The 19,145-nt window shown below is 38.6% G+C and overlaps 1 protein-coding gene across 1 annotated transcript in view; it reads right to left on the bottom strand.

Annotated features, from left to right (window-relative positions):
* The window catches only part of taf6 (TAF6 RNA polymerase II, TATA box binding protein (TBP)-associated factor), a 78,269-nt gene that overhangs the window by 9,995 nt on the left and 49,129 nt on the right, over window positions 1-19,145 (bottom strand). The window contains exons 9-12 of the mRNA XM_059545894.1: window positions 10,339-10,440; window positions 9,833-10,015; window positions 9,621-9,695; window positions 406-531 (exon numbers count right to left, since the gene is read on the bottom strand). Of these exons, the coding sequence (XP_059401877.1) occupies window positions 406-531; window positions 9,621-9,695; window positions 9,833-10,015; window positions 10,339-10,440 (486 nt within the window). The remainder of the gene's footprint in view (window positions 1-405; window positions 532-9,620; window positions 9,696-9,832; window positions 10,016-10,338; window positions 10,441-19,145) is intronic.

Raw genomic sequence — 19,145 nt, 5'->3', positions numbered from 1 at the left:
CTTGACTTGAATTTGAACCAAGATGAATAAAAAAAAATCAGTTCAGTCATTTCTGTGTGGATTAGTTCGAAGATCACGTGAAGAAAATTTGAAGGAGGAGCAAAAAACAACAACAAAAAAAACCAATACTGTACTGTTTCCAAATGTCTGCTACTGTAATGGGTAGAGTATTAATGTAAGCCAGGGGTGTCAAACTCAATTCCTGGAGGGTCTGAGCCCTGCATAGATATGTTCCAACCTTTCTTCAACAGAGCAGGGGCTTGGCCCCTAAAAATAATAATAATGTAAACTAAGAGATGCAACAGGGAGCCCCTTTGGGGTTTGGCCCCTAACAAATATGACAGCACCAGAACTAAAACTACTGCTCTTTTGAATTACTGACTTGTGTTGTTGTGAGGTACTTACAAGTAACAGACTCTGGACATGATCAGCTCCGATCTTATCAATGTTGGACACCACTGGCCCGTCCATCACAGCTTTAATACGAGCACCTTCTACGGTTAGCCGAGGGATGATCAATGTCTTTATCACCTGCATGGAAATTAAAATGATTTAAGGTTTACTGTCAGTGCATGATCAGCACACTGGAATAATACAAAACAGCTTTTGAAAAAACAATATGGTACACAAGACTGCTGTACAGTATGCAGGTGCATCTCAATAAATAAGAATGTTGATGGAAAAGTGATGATTTTGGCTCACATTTAACAACAACCCACCAATTCACCACCAAATCTCAACAAATTAGAATATGTCAACATGCCAATTAGCTAATCAACTCAAAACACCTGCAAAGTTTTCCTGAGCCTTCAAAATGGTCTCCCAGTTTGGTTCACCAGGCTACACAATCATGGGGAAGACTGCTGATATGACAGTTGTCCAGAAGACAATCATTGACATCTTTCACAAGCAGGGTAAACCACAAACATTCATTGCCAAAGCAGCTGGCTGTTTACAGAGTGCTGTATCCAAGCATATTCAAGATTCAAGAATTTTAGGGAACTTCACAAGGAATGGACTGAGGCTGTGGTCAAGGCATCAAGAGCCACCACACACAGACGTGTCAAGGAATTTGGCTACAGTTGTTGTATTCCTCTTGTTAAGCCACTCCTGAACCACAGACAACGTCAGAGGCGCCTTATCTGGGCTAAGGAGAAGAACTGGACTGTTGCCCAGTGGTCCAAAAACCTATTTTCAGATGAGAGCAAGTGTTCTGCCCTGGCAATGGTGTTCTGAACCAAAGATTGACAGCTAACAGAAATAAAGCTCCATCACACGTTCTTCGTTGTGCTTATGTGATGCACACTTTACTTTACTGTAAAACTAAAAGAAACACAAAAAATACAACTTACAGAATGATTTACAAAATAGCATGAACATTTTCACATTCACAAACTTCCGTTTACAGAATTAAACAACAAAATAAACAACCGAATTATGTCTCTGAAGAAAAAATGTGACTCTGCAAACTTATTAACATATTAGCCGTCAGGTTGCGCTATATTTCAGAATCAAACATCTACTTCTAAACATCTTAATAATGACCAGCTTTAAATTAAACTAACACAACATTATTGCAGTTATTTTCAATATGTAATTTATAACTTACGGTCGTATCTACTCCAAGGATTAGACAGCATCCAAAATGCAGATCACAGAAAACGACTCTTCTTCTATTGTTTTACATGCTTTCAGTTTCGTTTTATTGAGTATTGTAATAACGGTTTTCTCCATAAGGAGTCACACTTGAACTACTTATACAAATCAAAATGAAACTAAAGAAAAAACTAATACTGAACAGAACACTCCCCGCCTGGTATAACTTGTGTTATACCACTATGCATTCCGATTATTTGACAAAAGTAAGACATCACATCACATCACATATAGGTCTTAAGTACTCTCTGAATACCCCTTGCTTAGCAGTCTTCACCATAACCTTACGAATTTTTCCATCAGATGAGGCTATAGTCTTTGCTATGAGACCAATTGACCACTCACTGCGCTTAGCTTCCCCATCCTTCAACAAAACAATGTCTCCTTCCTGAATACTCTTTCTCTCCTCTGTCCATTTTCTCCTGGGTTGCAAGGTGGACAAGTACTCCTGCTTCCATCGCTTCCAGAATGAATCAGCCAACATCTGGACTTGACGCCACTGATTTTTGTGCAGGTGACCTATCTCAAAATTTCCAGGAGGAGCTGGAGCAACACTCGCCTTCTGAGTTAAGAGCATTGCTGGTGAAAGCACTTGGGGCATGCCCGTATCTGATGAGATTGGGGTTAAGGGTCTGGAGTTCATAATGGCCATGACTTCTGCCATTAAAGTGTTAAGACCTCATGCGTGAGTCTTGTGGGAGTTTTCATCAAGAGAGCCTCCAGAATACGTCTGGGAATCCCGATCATTCTTTCCCACACTCCTCCCATTTGGGAGGAATGTGGACCATTAAAGGTCCACGTGCAACCTTGATTCTGCAAGAAGTCTTTCAACTCTGAGGTGCTACTGTCAATTTGAAGTTCCTTGACTGCTCCAATGAAATTTGTCCCCTGTCAGAACGAAAGTGCTTCACTGGTCCTCTGACAGCCAAGAAGCGACGCAAAGCACAAATAAAGCTTGACGCTGATAGGGACTCCACAACCTCTAAGTGAACTGCATTGGTATTTAAGCAACTGAATATGACAGCCCATCGCTTGTTCTCAGCGTTATGCCCTCTTGTCTTACGTGTCACCACAGTGAATGGTCCAAAAACATCAAGACCTGTGTGGGTGAAAGGTGGATCTACAGAAACTCTATCTGAAGGCAAAGCCGACATCTTCTGACTCTCTACTTTACCTCTCAGTTTCTTGCATAGCACACATTTGTGGATGATATTTAAAACAGATCTTTTGCCACTGAATATCCACAATCCAGCACTACGTATAGCACCCTCAGTAAAATTGCCGGCCTTGATGAGCCACTTGATCATGATAATGCTGATTTAAAAGACCAGTCACGTGATGGTTGGGAGGGATTATCAAGGGATGCTTCTCTAGATCAGAGATGTCAGCACAGTGAATGCGACCCCCAACTCTTAACAGACCCTCCTTGTCCACAAAAGGGGTCAAGCCTCAGGAGCGTGCTACGCTGAGAGACTTTACCAAACTTAGTCAAACTCTCAAATTCCTCCTGGTACACTTCTGGTTGTGCGGTTTTGACTATAGTCGACTTGGCTTGTGATATCTCCACACCTGAGGTTTTAGTACACAGATGCCATTTCCGACAGTGTGTGTCAGGAAAAGATTGTGAGAATGATTTTGCGATGTGCGTCAGAGTAGCGACAGCTCTCACCAAAGATCTCCACCTTGAGAAACGTTCAAATCTGCTTGAGCCTAGTAAGTGCTCTTTGACGTTAGTTGCCAGTGTTTTCACTTGGGGGCAAATTTCAACATCCTCTTCTGCTTTGACAAGTCCATATGACTCTCCTAAACTACCTTCTATAGGGCCACATTTCCTAAAGAACTCTGGACCTGAGAACCAGTTGGTAAGGGGTAAGTGGGCTGCTGCCACAAACCTGGTGGCATGATCTGCTGGGTTCTGTTCAGAACAGATGTAATGCCATTGACTAGGTTCTGTGGTTTTTCTTATGCGTGCAACTCTGTTAGCCACGTACATGTAGAATCTGCGTGTTACATTGTGAATGTAGCCGAGCACTATGCGACTGTCAGTATAGAACTGGATATTGTGGAACTCTATGTCAATTTCTTCCTTTATGAGTTCCATCAGCTCAACAGCAAGCACCGCTGCACATAACTCCAGGCGTGGAACAGTATGTGCTGGAAAAGGGGCCAACTTGCATTTTCCCATTACAAACCCCACATGAAGCTGTCCGTTTGAATCTATTACTCGTAGGCAGTGTTGGGAACGTAACTTTAAAAAAGTAATTAGTTATAGTTACTCACTACTTGTTCCAAAAAATAACTGAGTTAGTAACTGAATTACTCTATAATAAAAGTAACTCGTTACCAGGGAAAGTAACTATTTGCGTTACTGTAAAAAAAAAAAAAAAGTTGCTATAGCTAAATAATTTTTTTTTTTTTTTTAGCAGTTTTCACAAGTCAGTTGAAATAAGTAGAACAGACAGGTGTTCGTACATAACTTTCGAGATTTATTGCACGTCAACAGACAGCAAGAGTTTTATCCTGCACTCTTTGTAAGAAAAGTGTTTTTGGCCACTAGCTTTGTAGATGCGTGTGTCACACATTACATGCACGTTCTTGCCTTTGACTACAATGAATTTGAAGTAGTGCTTATATCTCCACCTTGAAAATGCCAACTTTTCATCGGATTGCTCCTGACTCGCCATTTCTCCTGCTGCTGCGAATCTCTGTGTAGCTGTTGCGTGTGTGTGACTGTGTGTGTTTGGCGCCGCTGGCTCGTGTGTGTTAAAACACTGGCTCTGATTGGCTACCATGAAACACATGACTCTGCCTTAGCCAATCATAATCGCTTATCTCGTTATTAACCCACCTGCTCACTCGCTGTGTGAGCCAGGGGTGCGTTCGGATTGCATATTAAATCAATGCATAGTAACGCACCGCATTTAACGTTCAGTAACGTTAACGGCGTTGTAACGACGGGAAAAGTAATTAGTTAGATTACCCCGTTACTGAAAAAATAACGTCGTTACCTAACGCCGTTCTTTTAAACGCCGTTATTCCAAACACTGCTCGTAGGTACGCTACTGCAGCGATAGCTAAAGTAGAAGCATCCGAGAAGATACACAACTCTCGAACCTGAGCTCCGCACAGTGAGGTTGGGACATAAGATCGTGGTATTTGCAATCGATCAAGCTCTGCTAGTGATGAAGTCCATACCTTCCACGGATCTCTTTTGTCTGCCGGAAGACCGGTGTCCCAATCCTGTTGTATAGTTGAAAGTTCTCTCACTAGAGCTTTGCCTTGCATAGTGACTGGACAGACAAACCCGAGAGGATCATATAAACTGTTGATGGTGGAAAGGATCCCTCTTCGAGTGAAGGGTTTGAGATCTTGAGAAGCTTTAAATAAAAAGCAGTCTTCCTTGATGTTCCAACCAAGGCTGCGTTGGAGAGGTACTGGGTCTTTATCAAAATCCAGGTCTTTGAGATCTTTGGCTCTCTCACTGGATGGAAAAGCTTCCATCACCGTAGCACTGTTAGAAGCCACTTTATGCAGATTCAAGCTTGACTTTGACAGCATTGCTTGCGTACGCTTTAGGAGATCAATGGCTTCTCTTTCAGTCGGGACAGATGTGATGCCATCATCAACGTAGAAGTTGCGTAACACAAAGTCCTTAGCATCCATTCCGTACTCTTCTTCGCCTAGTTCTGCTGCTCGTCTTATGGCATATATAGCAACCGCTGGCGAAGGACTATTGCCAAAGACGTGCACGGTCATTCTGTAATCAATGATCTCCTTTTCTGCACAGTTGTTTTTGTGCCAAAGAAAGCGAAGATAATTGCGATGCTGATCTTTTACTTTGAAACAATAGAACATTTGTTCTATGTCCGCCATCACAGCTACTTTCTCCCTACGGAAGTGCAACAGCACACCCAAAAGGGTATTGTTAAGATCAGGTCCGCTCATCAAAACATCATTAAGGGACACCCCTCCATACTGGGCGCTCGAATCAAAGACCACCCTAATTTTGTCAGGTTTGTGTGGGTGGTAAACTCCAAAAATCTGTAAATACCAACATTCTTCCCCTGATTGTAAGGGTGGAGCAGGTTCTGCTTGCTCATTTTCAATCACCTTCTGCATAAAACCAAAGAAATGCGTTTTCATATTCGGTTTCTTTGAAAGAGTGCGCTGCAATGAGTTCAGCCTTTGTATAGCTTGCTCTCTATTGTTCAGGAGTTGCTTTCTTGGAGAGCGGAATGGAAGTGGCGCCACCCAGTGGTTATCATCATCAAGGTACACCTCTTTGTCCATTATGTCGAGAAAGACTCGATCCTCTACAGATAAAGCTGATTTATCATCCTCTGAAGATCTGAAGAACACATTCTCTTTTAAGCCCTTTGTATAGCTCTCACTGGTTTTTGAAACCTTGAGAGAACATGGTGGGTCGGGTAGATATGACAAAAAAGGTGACTCACCCCGTTCTATGACACTGAAACTCTTTGTGCATGGAGAGAAGAATGAAGTTCGCCCATTTGGAAGTACGTTGGTCTTATAAGCGTTCACGTTGGACTGACAATGAGTCCCATTCAGACAAACTTCTCTCACTACCACCCAGCCCAGGTCTAAGCGCTGCGCATATGGTGTGTTGAGGGGTCCGTTTCGTTGTTCACGCACTTTGTGCACACTAAGAATATCTCGACCCAAGAGGAGAAGGATAGGAGCACAAGGATCTAAAGGCGGAATTTTATCTGACACAGCAGTGAGGTGGGGGAAACACATAGCTAACTCTGGCGTAGGAATCTCCGATCTGTCATCTGGTAAAGTGTTACACTCTATCAAAGGAGGAAGAGCAACTACTGTTTTCCCATCAAGCGATTCAGAATTACAGAATTAAACAACAAAATAAACAACCAAATTATGTCTCTGAAGAAAAAATGTGACTCTGCAAACTTATTAACATATTAGCCGTCAGGTTGTTAATTTAACTAATTTAAACTAACACAACATTATTGCAGTTATTTTCAATATGAAATTTATAACTTACGGTCGTATCTACTCCAAGGATTAGACAGCATCCAAAATGCAGATCACAGAAAACGACTCTTCTATTGTTTTACATGCTTTCTGTTTCGTAGTATTGAGTATTGTAATAACGGTTTTCACCACAAGGAGTCACACCTGAACTACTTATACAAATCAAAATTAAACTAAAGAAAAAACTAATACTGAACAGAACAGCAAGTTTTGTATTTCATTTTGAAACCAAGGTCCTAGAGTCTGGAGGAAGGGTGGAGAAGCTCATGGCCCAAGTTGCTTGAAGTCAAGTGTTAAGTTTCCACAGTCTGTGATGATTTGGGGTGCAATGTCATTTGTTGGTGTTGAAAGTGAAAGTGACGTGACATTCAGCCAAGTATGGTGATCCATACTCAGAATTTGTGCTCTGCATTTAACCCATCCGAAGTGCACACACACAGAGCAGTGAACACACACACACACTGTGAGCACACACCCGGAGCAGTGGGCAGCCATTTTATGCTGCGGCGCTCGGGGAGCAGTTGGGGGTTCGATGCCTTGCTCAAGGGCACCTAAGTCGTGGTATTGAAGGTGGAGAGAGAACTGTACATGCACTCCCCCCACCCACAATTCCTGCCGGCCCGGGACTCGAACTCACAACCTTTCGATTGGGAGTCCGACTCTCTAACCATTAGGCCACGACTTCCCTTGGTCCATTGTGTTTTTTGAAAACCAAAGTCACTGCGCCCATTTACCAATAAATTTTGGAGCACTTCATGCTTCCTTCTGCTGACCAGCTTCTTGAAGATACTGATTTCATTTTACAGCAGGATTTTGCACCTGCCCACACTGCCAAAAGCACCAAAAGTTGGCTAAATTACCATGGTGTTGGTGTGCTTGACAGGCCAGCAAACTCACCATACCTGAATCCCATAGAGAATCTATGGTGTATTGTTATGCTGTTTCATGCATTCAGAGTTGTTTACACTGTTAAAGAGTTGGATTCTCGTGATTCGGGAGCAGCTGTGGCCTAATGTTTAGAGAGTTGGACTTGTAAGCCGAAGGTCGCAGGTTCGAGTCTCGGTGCTGAGAGGAGTTGTAGGTGGGGGGTAGTAAATGAACAGCGAACTCTTCCACCTTCAATACCCAATGAATGAAGTGCCCTTAAAGGGATAGTTCACCCAAAAATCTAAATTATGTCATAATAACTCACCCTCATGTCGTTCCAAATCCGTGAGACCTCCCTTTATCTTCGGAACACAGTTTAAGATATTTTAGATTTAGTCCGAGAGCTCTCAGTCCCTGCACTGAAACGTTGTGCAAGGTATACTGTCCATGTCCAGAAAGGTAAGAAAAACATCATCAAAGTAGTCCATGTGACATCAGAGGGTCAAAATTTTTTTGAAGCATCGAAAATAAATTTTGGTCCAAAAATAGCAAAACTATGACTTTATTCAGCATTGTCTTCTCTTCCGTGTCTGTTGTGAGAGAGTTCAAAACAAAGCAGTTTGTGATATCCAGTTCGCGAACGAATCGTTCGATGTAACCGGATATTTTTGAACCAGTTCACCAAATCGAACTGAATCGTTTTAAACGGTTCGCGTCTCCAATACGCATGAATCCATAAATGACTTAAGCTGTTAACTGTTTTAATGTGGCTGACACTCCCTCGGAGTTCAAACAAACCAATATCCCAGAGTAATTCATTTACTCAAACAGTACACTGACTGAACTGCTGTGAAGAGAGAACTGAAGATGAACACCGAGCAGAGCCAGATAACGAACAATAAACTGACTCGTTCACGAGATGAGATTAGTTGTCCCAGCTAAAAAAGATCCTGGTCATGATTCCGAACTGCTGAAGGTAAGTGAAACGGCATCAAATGTCTGTTTTGTCAGCATTAGGCACTCAAGTGCTCGTCTCTCTCTTTAGGTCAGCCCACGGTGCACCTCCAGGAGCTCTGCTTTTTTCGGAGAGAATTGTAAAGCTGTATCTTTCTTTTATAAATATGATGAAACTAAAGACTTTTTTGAAGATATAAAGGATGCAGTACTACTCTATAGATACTCAAGATTAGCATGAGATTAGGTGAAACTGTGTTATGCCCCCTTAAACGCTTGTATAAAACAACACAGTAGTAAGCGTTCATTATTTATTAAGTGCCTTGAGCTAGAAGGTAAACTAAGGTTATCAGTTGGCCTTTATGTCACAATTAAACTGCACAGAGTAAGCAAACTTAATTTTATCATCAAAAATTTAAGAAATAATAATTTAAAAAAAACTAACAACTTAGTCTGGTAAATCAACAACTGATTTAGAACAAAACATTGCATTTTAAAAATTGTAAAAATTTGTCAAATAATACAGAACTGTATGAATGACAAAACACTGTTACCATCATGTGTGCTTGAGTTTGTGTAGCAGACAACACTACGCCTCTCAAAACAGAGACATGCAGAACATGCAGACATAATAGTGTTGTTCACTGACTGGTTGTGTTCTTTCTGCTGCGTGGTAGGCTGTTAGATTAATTTATCCAAAACAGCTTATTTTGCTGCTTGATATTTCAAATTGGTGTGTCTTACCATATTATTTTAATGTATCATCTTAATTATGAACATACAGGTTTGTAGGGATAACAGTTTTACCATTTACTGCACGTTGTTGTTGTTGTTGTTTTTTTCCTACAGCAGCTAATGAACCAGAAGTCTCGCACATTCACAGAAAACAGCTTACTTCTGCATTGAAAAATAAGGTGGATACCGAGTAAAAATGTACAGAGCTAATGTTACTCACATAAATTTTATCACACGTTATGATATTGTATATTGGTCCTAGTGTACTGATCAATTAACATAAAAGAGCCTAATAAAAATGACACCAACATATTATATAAACAAACTCTCAAATATAAAAGTGCTTCCAAAGCATTATATACAGTTTTAGTTGACAGTAAATGAAGGAGACTCACGTCATGCCCAAGTTCAGCAAGTCCAGCAATGCAGCCATAACGAGTTGTCCACTGAGTCTTATCATCCAGCAATGCCTGATGATTAAAACAAAAAACATAAAATAATGATGGGCCCTTCAAGCTTTTCAGACCACTTGTGGTGCATTGGCTTATCAGGTATATTTGCTTGACTTATTTGTTTGTAAACACACAATGAGCATGGGGTCTACTACCTTAGTAAATGTCTTTGTAATACGTGACTGGATGTTGTTAGTTGTTGTACTGAACGTCTTGCAGCTCTGAGCCATCAGCCGGGCAGCAAAGTCCCGCAGAGCCCAGTGATTGTCCACGTCAGGCCTCAGACACAGCTGCTTACTGACAATACACGTCACCACCGCTGGGATCAACTCATGGAGCTGCAAGAGTGAAAGTAGTTACATTGATATAAATATAATTTTCCTAGAACTTTAAGAACCAAAAATGACCTTTGCCAGTCAAAAAAAATAATTTACTGTAATCTCAAAAACAGCTTGTTTTATATGCAAAGAAGAGCCTATCATAACACATCATGCATATATAGAGCTTTTAAAGGTAGAGCAGTAAAACAAATCAATCAGCGTGAGAGTGAACATGATTTTGACAAACTAATCAAAAAGGTAAAATAAAATAGGCAACATTTTCGTAAGAGATGTAAGTAAAATGTATGTTATTATTAGTATGTACTGTGTGATTAGCTCACATATTTCTCTAAATATAGAGTTGGATTGTCCATTAAAGCCTTCACCATCCTCATCAAGTATATCAGCAGAGCCAGGTTATTCTGCACAACATTTACACGGACCTGAAAAAAAAAAAAGAGATTACACTTATTTTATTTACAATATACAGGAACTAATACAGGGTCGGTTCTATGGGGGTGCACCCTCAATGAAAGTAAGAGTGCACTCTCACATTGACCTCACTCTCACGATCATAATACTTTTTGCTTGTTCAGCACACACACACAAATCCCTTCATTATAATAAATTAATTGTAGACAAGATGTAAATAAGAGATTCATTGCGTATTCACAACCAGTATTGTATAATGCACTATACAAATAAAGGTGACTTGATTATTTTATGGAAATTGTTTGCAAGAGAGCAGCAGAAATTTGCAGACTTTAGAAAAAAACTATGATAAAGTGAAGTGAGTGATTATAAAAGGAGGACTCTTCCTTTGCTTTCTATATGTAGATATGAACAATTTAACTAAAATGTTTTTTCATGTTGGTAAGAGGATCGACAGTTACATACATGCTGCAAAGTTTTAGAAGTGACATCCGTATTGTGACATTATTCGTATAATGTGGGATTCACTCTTGAAATTGCAATGATTAACAGTGAAAATTAGTGCAATGGATGAGAAACAGAAAAAAAGTTAAAAGAAAAGTCCAAATGTGCATTAAGCAATATAAATTCAAAATAATATATAAATATTCCATGTCAAGAAAACTTTTATTAGTAATAAGATTTGACCCAAATCTTATTTTACTTATTCATATGATCCACTAAAAAAGGTAGTAGTGCCAAACTAGTGCCAAAAAAAAAATATATATATATGATGCGTAAATCCAAAATATACTAAGATGAAAGAGATCACCACTTGTCCAAATGTAGTAACGGTATAACAGTAATACATGTTTTAATGAGAGCAGGTGTTGCTTGGTAGCACATGGCACAAGGGTTAATACCCGAAAACGTTTTGCACTTGCACTTTTGCACCTCAAACAGGACAGGAAGGGAGACCTTCTACACCCACGTCCACCTGAGAGAGGACTTCTCATTGGACTATGGGTTGACACTAACCATCAAACCCAGTTCTAAGGTTTAGGAAGAACTGCCATAAAAAAAAAACTAAGAAAGACCACAAAGATCTATCCAAATTCATTCATACCTATGTTTGGAGACCTTAAATGGACGTAATCTGCAATACATTCACTTCACCCTCAGATAAAGTACAGTTAATTTTAATGGCTTTTGACTGTTAACACAACAGTTCACGGGAGCAGGCCTATTACATTTACATTTATGCATTTAGCAGATGCTTTTATCCAAAGTAGGGATGTCCAGATCCGATCACGTGATCGGAAATCGGGCCCGATCGCGTGGTTTCAGACTCGATCGGAATCGGACGTTACCTCCCGATCAGGACTCGGATATATATATATATATATTCTCATTCATTTTTAACACATCTTTAGTTATGCGGTGGCACAGAGTTAGACCCTTTTGACTCCACTCAGAAACAGCAACGCGTGCGGCATGACATCACTTTGTTTTCAAGAGCTGGTGTGAATAAATATAGATTCAAACTCAAAGAGACAAGATAGTCTGCGCATGACCTGATATTTCATTCGGACCCAGAATACAGCGAGATGAACATCACAGAGCGCTAAACTCTCATGCAGTGTGTGTTTCATTCATACTCGAAGCCGGAGTGCGCTCTCGCGCTGATATCAGGAAATTCCTAATATGGACAAAAGCGGCCAGCTATCGCTGTGGTGCTCACAGTAAAACAGAAACTTATGCAAACAGGAAGACATTAATATACGATCACGACAATAAATTGTTTTTCAAGTCATCTCCAGCAGGTGATAAATAAAGTATATGAACAATGCAGTGCTAATTGACATAGCATTTATTACAGTATAGAAACTATTCTGTCTAATCATGTGATAAACAGTGTTTGTAGTATATAAAAAATCATTATTATTTGTTATTATCCAGCATTTATAGATTTCTAGGCCAATTAAAAGCTAGAAATTAGAGAATATTTAAAGTTGCCTATACTACCGGTCAGAAGTTTTTGAACAGTAAGCTTGTTAATGTTTTTTTTAAAGAAGTCCCTTCTGTTCACCAAGCCTGCATTTATTTGATCCAAATTACAGCAAAACAGTAAGATTTTGAAATATTTTTACTAGTCTATTTAAAATAGCTGTTTTATATTTGAATATATTTCAAAATGTAATTTACTGAACATCCTGGATCTGTTTATTCGCTCTTCTTTATTCTTTTTGTATGTATTATAGAAGTATCGGATCGGGACTCGGTATCGGCAGATATTCAAAATCAAATGACTCGGAGGCAGACAAACCTGATCGGGACATCCCTAATCCAAAGTGATAACAGTGCATTCAGGCTAGAGGTCGACCGATATATCGGTCGGCCGATATATCGGGCCGATATTTGTCATTTTTTAATATATTGGCATCGGCCGATATCAGTGTTTAGTAGTGCCGATTTAAAGTCAGGCACGTCGGCGGGCAGCCCCGTGTTATTGTTGCAGTGGAAAGTGCTGCTGCGTATGTGAAGGACCCCAAGCCAAAACCTTTGGAAGATTCAACAACAGTCCTGGGAGATAAAGGTAGTCAGAGAGTTTCATTCTGTAAATGGGGTGGAGAAGTTGACAGCTCTCACAAAAACTGCAGCGTGTTTGAGGGCTACGTTACTCTGACCCGCTCACAGACAGCACCGCGCTCGGAGAGACAGCTGTCCTGAGCTGCCCAGAACCGTGAATGACATTTGTTCGGAAGCATGGTTTGATGCAGACAATAACCAGGTTTCCATCGAACTAATTTGTATTTAGGGATGTCAATATTCGATTATTTCCATGATCGATCGTCGTTTAAATTAACGATCAATTAATAACCTTATTAATAACCTTAATGCTGCAAAATGCGTCTGCAGCGGTATTATTATTGTGTGCAAAAGCCACTTGGAAAAAAAGCTTTCTCACCCGAATTAAAGGGGTTTTAGTATGAATAAAATGCTAGTAGCAGGACTGTAAAATGAATAGATGTGATTATGATCATTTGATAAAATGAAGAGAGCGCGCCATACGTTGGAGATCATTTTACTTTGTTGACTGTTTCCCATCAAGGAGACCGCTGAATGCGCCTCTTTAAATGGTTTCGTGGTGCTCGTTGTTGTATTTTAAAATGCAACTGCTATGTTTTCAAATGACACTATAGTAGTGGTGCAACGGATCATCATTGATCCGTGACCCGTTCGGATCAATATCTTTGGTTCGGCACACACGTGACCCGCGGATTGATTTATGAAAAAAAAAGAAAAAAGTTGCACATGGCGAGCGGAGGAACGGAGGAGCTTGAACGCCCCGCGCATTTTGGCTTCCTTGTCAGATATAATGATGAAGGAAAGAGGTTAGAGTGAAAAGATTGTGACAGATCTTTATGAACAGGAAAAAATAAAGTTGTGGATGAACTATCCCGAGCATCCTCTGTTGCGCTCACGACAGAAGGGTGGAGAGCTCTGTGACGATAACTGCTCACCATCACAGCAGACTGGGAGATGAGAAGTCCAGCTATTATGTTAAAAAGAAGATATTATGCCATGTGCACTTTAAGTTGATTGCATATATTTTAATTTAATAATTTAATGTTAATAAAAAAAAGATGAAAAACGTATGTTTATTTGTCTTGGCCTTTTTTTTTTCTTTTTTTTTGCTGATCCGAAAAATTATCCGATCCATACGAGGACGAGCGACAGGGGTTTGACTAGATGTATTTGGAGGTTATTGCTCACGTCTCGTTCTGCACATATCCAATTGTTTCCATATTCGCTATGTATCTGAACGTTAAACTATAATATATTTTTTTTTTTTAATGTAAACTAGACAGCAGAGTGGACCAGTATACTACGGTCTTTTTGAACTGACCAGTGTAACCTTTTAAATGTTTGGTTGACTGTACTTTATTTTAATAATGAACAGACTGCGATGTAAGTTTGAAATTAGAATGCACTTTAAATGTTCTGTGTCATTTATACCAAACAATTTTATTTATTTAAATGTATATTTAAGTTTACATTTATGTTCCAGCAAACTTGAAAAGTTCTACTTGATAAATGCTCTAAAACTTTTATTTAAATGATTGACATATATATATATATATATATATATATATATATATATATATATATATATATATATATATTATATTACCTGTTTTATATATTTAATACTTGGTCAGTTTATTGATTTGTTTGGTTAACTTTGGATACATTTTTTATTTTAATACCGTGCAGTGCACAAAATTAAGATTCGAGAGATGGTTCAAGTCAGTGCTCAATAAATGATGATAAGTTTAGAAATGTTGTGCATCCACTTATTATTAGTGTGACATTTTAGCATGCAAATGAAGGGGAAAACTTCAAGATATCGGCCCTAAACATCGGCAGCACATATCGGCCATCGGCTGACCCTGACCTCTAAACATCGGCATCGGCTATAGAAAAACCAATATCGGTCGATCTCTAATTCAGGCTATAAATTTTTTAACTCAACATATCATTAACATATCATGGCTCATTATTAGCAAATGATAGCTCAACTGTATCCCATCAGGTTTGGACTTTTTGCTCCCTTTAGACCTATTCGGACGGGACTAGTTAAACAGGGGGTCGTTAAAGAAATGTGTGTTTCACAGACGTACTTGGTGATTTTAATCCCGTCCGAATCTGACATGTCTGTGTTATTCTCACACAACCTCTGTAATATTTCCAGAGCAAATTACCTACTGTTTTTCAGCAAACTCAGTGAATCCTCTGAAAAAACTTATCCCGACCGAAAGCAAATGTCAGTGATTGCAGATGATATTTTTTTTTATAACACATTTCCTTGTGTGTTTTGGCCAACGTGAATTACCGTAGATGATATTACCGCACACATGGTTGATATATTTGACTCCCGGCAAATAAATAAAGGGTTAAAAGTATCTTTCCAACAGACAGTTCTTGTTCTGAGTTTCCAACTTGTGTGGTAGGCGGCAATAGCAGATCACCAACGTTCTGAGTCTTCTGTTCATTCAGTGAAGCCGAGAACTAGGGCTGGGTATTGTTTCAGATGTCCCGATTCGATTCAATTTTAATTTGCAAGCTCTTGATTCGATTCTCAATACATATATATATATTTTTACATTCAGTGAATATAGTCTTAATACAAATGAACAGTAAACATACGTTTACAAATGGTGAAAGAGCCACAGGCCTTTCCTTTAAACTAATCTTTTTTTCTTTTTTTTTGTATAGGGTCCTTTTTAAAGCATGTTCTTATTTTTTGTGGTAATCAGACGCAGGCCTAAAATATTTATTTAATTTATCCTAATCAAATGAAAATTAAACCCTTTTATTTTTTGACAAACAAAGTGCAGCACAACAGAAGTTTACTTTTAAAATTAAAAAAGAAAACTTTTTGTGATTATTCCTTTAAAAATAAAGATTTATTAATATGTATTAGCAGTAGTACCATTGAGTCTTAAGACTGCTAAATAGTAATATATTCTGATGTTTCTTAACGTTAAACTAAATTTTTATTTTGACCGGTTGTTGTGAGGAACTGTTGCTGCTGTGTATGTAACGGTAGTTTTCTCAAATGAAACTGTAAAATGTAGAGCCAGACTGATATGGGTTTTTTGGGGCAGATACAGATATTAGGGAGTAAAAAAAAAAAGATGCCAATATTGATATATTAGCTGATATTCTTTGAGTATATTATACTTGTTCAATGGATCACAAATCTAATGGTTCGAATCAAATGACTGTTTTTGACCCATGGATAGGATCATTTTTTGGATTAACAAGAAAAAAAAAATTTCAATTTTAAAAAAACTTCCCATTTATTACTTAAAGCGAAGTACTTCTTTGATACCACAGCAAATATTACTAGATTAAGTAAGAAAGTTTAAACATGATTAAAGAGACATGAGAACAGCCAGTAAAAATAAGGACAAATACACAAATTACAAGCATAGATAAATACAACACAATATGTTATAAATAAAATAAGGTTGGTAGTATTCAAATACAGGAATGTAATAATTACAAAAAATATTATAAATAGTATAAATCAAATATACATTTTATCACAGCTGTTTTGTTGTTTAATGATCAATAATGACAGAAGCAGTATTTATAGGCCGCTGTCCTTTGAAGACCTGATGCACGAATCTGATATAATGATACACATCACATCCCATTTCTTTCTCAGCTGTTTTCATTCACTTGAGACTGACTGCATTTACCTAATTGATTGTCAAGATGGGTATTTTGTGTGTATGAGTAACAAAGTTCCCTTTTGCCCTTTCTTTCTGGAAGTGTTTAAAATTCGCTTGCGTTTGTAAATATGAACAAATTATAAACTTATACTTATGGTTAAATTGTGCAATTAATCCATGGATCACAAGCGTGCTGAACCGTGAGGCTTGGATCTGTACAGATCATGGAGCCCCCTGGGATTGCTAGATCGGTCGGTGCCAGACCACAAATTTAACCACAAGTACACTTTAAAAAGATCAATACAATGATTATGGGCTCAAGTGCTTTCAGATTCTAAAAGATTAATTCTCTCTCCCAGGATTCTCCTTTTTCTTGCATTTAAGATTGAGATCTGCATTGAAAGCATATGGTGTACCCTGGTCGACTAAACTATCTCCTCATCCTATGATAAACTAGATAGATTCTAGTATGGATTCTAGAGGTATTGTGAGTATAATTTATAAATCGCTTGTGGTGCGACAGTACTCAAATATTCCGACTGAGAGCTTCTGGGAGAGAGAACTTAACACTCTGATTGACTGGGACATTGTCTGAAGAAATTGTTTTGCTTCCTCACAGAACCCAGCACATCAAATGATTCATTATAAATTAATCTATAAGGCGTATGCCACCCCCTGTATATTATATAAAATGAAAAGAAAGCCTGACCCCTTATGTCACCAAGTCAAGGTACATATATGCATATGTTCTGGGACTGTTCCAGAATTGAGATGTTTTGGTCCTCGGTGCAGGACATATTGACTGATCTTCTAAAGACTCAGATCCAAAAGGATCCACTGCTTTTTCTTTTGTTGGATGATTCCTCGCTATCACTGTCTGTCAATCAGATGAGGATTTTGTCTGCTGCCCTCACTGCTGCCAAAAAGGTTATCCTGAAACTTTGGTTTGAGCCATCTATCCCAGCTACTAAGCCGTCTACTTGGATGTCCTTTCTGCTGGACATTGCTCTTTTGGAGTGTACCACAGCTAAAGTGCATGGCGCCACCAGAGAGACAGTACAGTTTTGGTTGGACCTTGTTGAGACTTTATCAGACCTCTTGAAATCTTGAGAGGTATTGGTTATACCTCTAAACAATGATTCCCCTCTCTCTCTTTTTTTTCTTCTTATCTCTGTATCTTATGAATGTGGCTATCGAATATTTTAGTAATCGAGTATTCTACCTTAAATTCCATCGATTAATCGAGTAATCGGATAAAATGTGTTTTTGCTTAATTAAAGTGCAATATTAATTATGCAAGAGAAAATTAGACTCTTGGGTCTATTAAAATGAGCAACTAAGTTTCCTTTTTGAAACATTTTTTTATTTTTTATTTTTTAAATGCATAGAATGCAATGCATACATCAAAATAAACATTTAATTATTACCCATTGTTTCTCTGTCTGTACTTGTACTGTGAACAATGACAATAAAGTTGACAGATGACTTAAGTGCATTTAAGTGCCATTCAGTTGGGGTTTTAAATAAAGCATTTTTTGAGATGCACATTAAACACATAAAACATTAATTTAATTTATCTTTTAATTATTGAAAATTAAGCAAACTTAATTTTTTGGTAAACAAAGGGGATTTACTATAAAAAATAAAACAGAAGAAATGTTGTGTGATTAAACCTTAAAAAAAAAAAATGCTTTTTTTAGTAGTAGGCTATGTACATTCTGCTGAACAATAGTCTTTAACCGGACTTTTATTTTGACGGGTTGACGTACCTTTACAGTTCTGTGTATGTGATGTGTCGCTAGTTTTACTCAAATCAAATGGTCAAATGCTCATGAAGTGACTGTCAGATCAGTTCTGGAGATGTTGTTCATGTGTTCACGTCCTTATTTAGTGAGACAGCAGACGCTGAAATCACCGCGAGCGTCACGCGCGCTTCAGTGTGTGTGATAAAGGAAGACACGCTTCTGCTCCATTCATTAACAGAGACACGCAACATGCAGGATTCATGTTTAAACAGATTGTTCCGGCTTAATATTTACAGATATTAGTCCATATCGTGATTTGATGTAAGTGCAATGACCTATTTTTGATTAATTCATTCAAAATTTGGCAAATTCCCTGCCATTCCGCGTTAAACTGTAAATTCCGTTTTTATGACTGGATTCCGCAATTCCCTCCGCGTTTTCTGCATCGCAGAAATCATAGGGCCCTAGTTGTGGTATGCCAGCTCTATCTTGCAATGGACACACGCCACGACGTTCTCTTTACGTTTGACCGCGCTCTCGAATCAAAACACTGCTGACTCCTTGCAGTATGCGATTTCGGACACAGCGCTTGTGTCTCCTTCCGCTTTGTGGGTGACGTAAACGCTTTGTGTCACATTCAAAAAATCATTGCGAAAGAAACTGACGTGAGATTTAAAATAAATTAAAGAGGCTTCGAGGCAGAGGAATTTGCCTCGATAATTTTTTGTAATCGAGGTACTCGAGTTA

The sequence above is a fragment of the Carassius carassius genome, chromosome 4 (assembly GCF_963082965.1).
Source record: "Carassius carassius chromosome 4, fCarCar2.1, whole genome shotgun sequence".
Taxonomy (NCBI): Eukaryota; Metazoa; Chordata; class Actinopteri; order Cypriniformes; family Cyprinidae; genus Carassius; species Carassius carassius.
This window is presented reverse-complemented; position numbering and strand designations above follow the sequence as displayed.